The sequence below is a fragment of the Pterocles gutturalis genome, unplaced genomic scaffold (assembly GCF_000699245.1).
Source record: "Pterocles gutturalis isolate BGI_N339 unplaced genomic scaffold, ASM69924v1 scaffold8744, whole genome shotgun sequence".
NCBI lineage: Eukaryota > Metazoa > Chordata > Aves > Pterocliformes > Pteroclidae > Pterocles > Pterocles gutturalis.
The window spans coordinates 5,369-10,107 of NW_010135693.1; the positions used below are offsets into that span (position 1 = coordinate 5,369).

General features: G+C 55.2%; 1 protein-coding gene across 1 annotated transcript in view; it reads left to right on the plus strand.

The window, feature by feature from the left end:
- Positions 1 to 748: 748 nt before the first annotated feature.
- The window catches only part of SSBP3 (single stranded DNA binding protein 3), a gene marked incomplete at its 5' end in the record, with an annotated part of 17,955 nt that continues 13,964 nt past the window's right edge, over positions 749 to 4,739 (plus strand). Inside the window, one exon of the mRNA XM_010081992.1 lies at positions 749 to 838. Coding sequence (XP_010080294.1) covers positions 749 to 838 — 90 coding nt within the window. The remainder of the gene's footprint in view (positions 839 to 4,739) is intronic.

Sequence of the window (4,739 nt, forward strand, 5' to 3'; positions counted from 1 at the left end):
AAGATCTTTTTCTTACATTTCCCTTTTGGGTAGGAGCCTCCCATCACGCTGGTACTTTCCCAGCACCGCCAGCCCCACAGCAAGAAAATAAATACAAATAGAGACGGTGAGCAAGAGGGAGCGGGGTGTCTGGGTACCCCATGTCCGCCCTCATCCCTCGTTTTTGGGGCTGGAGCCGCTCGGATGGCTCATCCTGGGGAGGTGTGATCCTGCAGATCGGGTGCAGTGACTTTGGAAATTCATAGTAAAACCTTGGCATGTTGCTGGGGTCAGGGAGGCATCTTTTTTGGAGGATGGAAGCGAACCAGTGAGGATGCGGGGGGAGGTGGGGTAAGAGAAGTATTTAAAAAGCCTTAAAAAAGCTTCTGCCTGAAGTGACACGTTGGATGAGGCTCCTCGGTGGGTTAACGAGACTAAATGCCTGGGTAAATGAATAAATAAGCCCCAGAATGATCCCTGGGTTTTGCACAGCCATCTTCTCCGTGGGCAAATCGCAGAGGCTGGTGTCCATCCAGCTGCGAGCATCCTCTGCTTGTTCACCCATGGAGGAAGATGCTGGGGGCACAGGGAGGGATGCTCGAGGTGTGCGGAGGGACGCTCAAGGCGTGGGGAGGGATGCTCGGGGCTCTGGAGGTAACAGGCTGACTGACTCAGTGCGGCGCGGCAGGAGAGACAGCTCTTTTAATGTGTTTTTTTCCTTAACTCCAACTCAAACCCACCATGTTTGTCCTGGTTTTGTTCCCCGCAGAGCGCAGCTGCCGCCCCGAGTCCTGTGCTTGGAAACATTCCCCCGAATGACGGGATGCCCGGGGGCCCCATCCCGCCCGGTTTCTTCCAGGTAGGCTGCCACTCCTCCAGATGCTCGCCTCCACACCCTGCTCGTGTTCGCTTACGCTCTGGGTGTCAGCGCTGTCATGATTGTGTTTTTTTTTTTTCCAAGGGGATGTTAGGGAAGCAGCATGCCCATGTCGCTGACCCGTCTAGGAATAACTCCTGTTCTGCTGTCCTTCCATGTTTGCTTTCTATTTTTTTTTTTGGTGGTCTTAAAGCGAATTCCTTTCTCGCTCGAAGAGGTTACTGTGTATTTACAACCAATGTTTTTTTCCAAAGCTGCTTGGTTTGTGTTTGGGTTGAGATTGTATTTGTTCTCTGGTCCTAACAGACGTGCATAATTGAAAACATTCTGGATTTTGATTCCTGAAACTTACCCCCCCCCCCCCTCCTCGCTCTGGTTAACCGCTTGATTTTTTCCAAATGCAATCACTGAAAGCATTAACAAACGCTGGCTGCGGCTGCAGGCAGGAGCCGGCTCCAGCCAAGTCCCCGAATGCCGCGGAGGCACCTTGTAACAAATACCCAGCGAAGTCCCCAAAGTCCCCTCGCTCCTTCCTTCTCCTGCGCCAGGCTCCCACCGAGGAGGGGGTAACATGTTTGGAGTGACACTGACGGAGAGGATCTCGACAAGCACTTGGAAAAAGAATTTTCAAAACTCGAACCGTGGGGTTTTTTGGATTTCTCTGGAATCTCTTTGCAGCGGCGTAAGCTCTCGGTGCATTAAAATCTTCCCTCTGGAGGAAGAAACACTTGTTCGTGTAACGAATGGGATAAGAGTTGAAAGGAATATTTGTTTTGGCAAGCTGCTTTTTTGTAATCTGGGCTTGTGATTTGTATATGGGAGAACTTCTCGGGCAGTAGGCAGGCGGACCCGATAAGGCGCTTGTGATTTATGGTGGCGATATCTGAGCACGGTATCGCCATTTGTGTGTGCAGGGGAAGGGGGAAGGAGGGTCCTGTCTCTTTCCTTTTTTTTTTTTTTTAAGAGAGATCCCATTTCCTGAACATGCTTCTGACAAAGTAAGAATATCTGATATCGATCGGGAACCCTAAAACAGGCGAATCTTGTAGCAGCACCCGGCAGCGCGGGGTGAAGCCAACGGCAGAGATGCTATCTCGCAGGTCAGGGCTGCTGCCAGCAGTTCCAGTGCCAAGCTGCTGCTTCCAACAAATGTCTCTCCAAAAGTCCTGATCTCTCTGACTGTCCTTTGGGGCTCCTGCTTCACGCAGAGCTGCGAGGGCTGCGAAACTGGCACGGCGTTAGGGCAAGGCTTCAAGACTTGGGGTTGGCTTTGCTTGAGAAGGGAAGGTGAGGAAGAGGAGTCGCATCTCCCCAGACATGCCGTGCCTGCTCCCGTCTTGGCTCTTCTTGTTCACACCTCCAGGCTTTCCCTCCTGCTTTCCTTTCTGCCCTCCCGTAGCATTTTTGCACCGATGGGTCTGATTCAGGAGCAGACACCCCATCCCAGCTCCCTACGGACCAGGGGCTGCTGGGGAAGGGGGGCTCAAGAGCAGCCCTGCTCTCTTAGGACCTTTGTGGGGGGGTCCTGAAAACCCAGCAGAAGCAATGGCACTGGTACGGGTGGTGTGTGCGGGGATGCTGCCCGTCCCTGGAGCTGCCGGAGGGACGAGAGGACGGGTGGCGATGCATATGGCTCGCATGTGACATCTGAAGAGCCTGCCTTTCCTGAAAGCCCTCCAACATCTGGTTTCTCCTCCCAGCCCTGGGGATGGAGGGGAGGAGGGGAGAAGAAAAAAAATCCCACCTTTTAACACAGTCTGAACATCCCCCCCTCCGTGAAAGCCCGTCTGATTTATGGCGAGTGCTGGAGCTCGTTCCAGCTTTGGGAGATGCTGGAGACCAGCTCTTGCAGAGGTGGGCTGGGGGCTCAGCAGTGAGCTGGTTGCAGCTCAGGGGTAATTTCTCTGTAGGAAATTAAAGTGCTGAACTTAAGAAGGCAAAACCAAAAAAATCACAGGAGATGGAAGGGACTTCTCCTCAACCCTCTCCATGCCAGCTGTGGAGGTTCCTGGTGGAAGCCATGCTGGGAGACCAGAGGATGGAGAGGGCTCGGGGAGTTCAGCATCTCGCTCTTCTGCCCCATGCTGCAGGTACCAGGGACCTCAGGGATATCCATGAGGATTGCAGGCATGGGCAGACCATTTTTGAGAGGTTTTGGAGGCCTGATCCTGTCCTGCCACCACGGCAGGAGCTGAGGAGGGAGTCGCCAGCAAAGCTCAGGCTGCAGAAACCCCGTGCTGCTGTTCTGGGGATGCGTGAACCCCCCCAGCCCCACACATTTGGATGTGTGCTGCTGTTTTACAAAGGGAAAAAATTATATGGACCATTCCTGAGAGCTAGTGGCCCAAAAAAACCCCACGGGAGCAAGGTTGGAGGAGAAGTGACGTGCCGGGAAGGGGAGCGGAGAGGAGGAGCCCAGGCTGCAGCCCCCGTCCGCAGCCGCCTCTTGCAGGGAGAGTCTCTTCCCCGCGCTGGGGCTCAGCAGCGACCTTCGGGCTGGGGGCCAAAGGAAATGCAGCCTGCAGAATCGCCCAAAACCTTCCCAAAATGATGAGAAAGAAGAGGCCCTGGGTGCCCTCGGGTTGCATAGTGCCAGCCGGTGACACGGCATCACCCCGGGCTGTGCTCTGGACAAAAGGTGGCCAGGTTGACGGCCACAGTGGGTAGATGCTGTTATTTAAATCTCTCTCTTTGTCCCTTTGAGATGAGCAAACAAACCCTCTGCTCATCCTCCTAAAGGTCATCGGAGGCGTTCCTGCTTTTGTTTTGAAAGCTGGATTGATGCCGGGGTGCAGATCCCTCAAAGGAGGGACAGGGGGGTGCCAGGGAAACATAGGAAGGAAAATTAAAAATCAAAAGCAATTCATACCACACCTTCTTAACATGAAATAAATGGGTGGGGGACACAAACACACCCAGTCAGCAGCCCCCCCACCGTGGCCGTGTCTCCTCTCCCCATGGCGAACTCCCCGCGCCGCCCCGTACCCCGCACGCTGATGAAATGGAAAGTTGACCATAAATCAATGTCGGCGGCTGCGTTAGCTATGCATCAGCGGCTCGGCGCCGAGATGCACCAAAACAAAGCGCCGGCTGCTTGGTGTTCCCACACTGCCCCCTAATGCAGAGAGACCTCGGGAACCAGGGAGGATGGGGGGGGCTCCAGAGCCTGGGGGGCTCCCCCCATCACCCCCTGCCCTCCCCGCCTCTCCTCCCTGCATCCTGGGGCGCAACCCTTTGGGGGAGGTCACCCACAGGGGTGAGGATAGTGAAGCCACGGGCAGTAGGAAGGGGTCCATGTTGTCCTGCTCCCTCCTTGGGTGCCACCATTTTCCCCCTGCGCGGACGTGCTGATGGCTCGGTGGGATTTACCACCGCTCCGTGGGTGCCACCAGCTGTGGTCAGCCAGCTCCTGTGAGATGGCACGAGAGCCGCAAAACTGGGGTGCCCTTCCCAAAATCCTGGGACAGAGTGGGGTGTGAGCTGTGCTCCAGGCAGGGTTTGAAGGAAGGTGGCTTGGGAGCTGGAGGAAAGGAAAAGCAAGCATCAGAGAAAGTTTTTTTTCTGGAAGTTTAAGTAGGATGCCCGAGGCTTTTGTACCGAACGTCTGGAGCATATGGTGGGATTTGCAGTCAACTTTCTCTCGGGTGCTCCAGCCAGATGGAGGTGACTGTTCTTGGCTCCGGCTGACACGGGTTTGTTTCCTGAAGAGCTTGTGTTTAACATATTCCTTAAAACCAGGCTTCTGCAGGCAGGAGCCCCAGCTGCAGGCGAGGCAGAGCTCCTGCCCACGGCTGCCTTCCGCCGGCTGCGGGGGAACTTGGCCCGCTGTGCCTTGCCTTCCCTTGCTTTACCTCGCCTTGCCTTGCCTTGCCTTGCCTTGCCT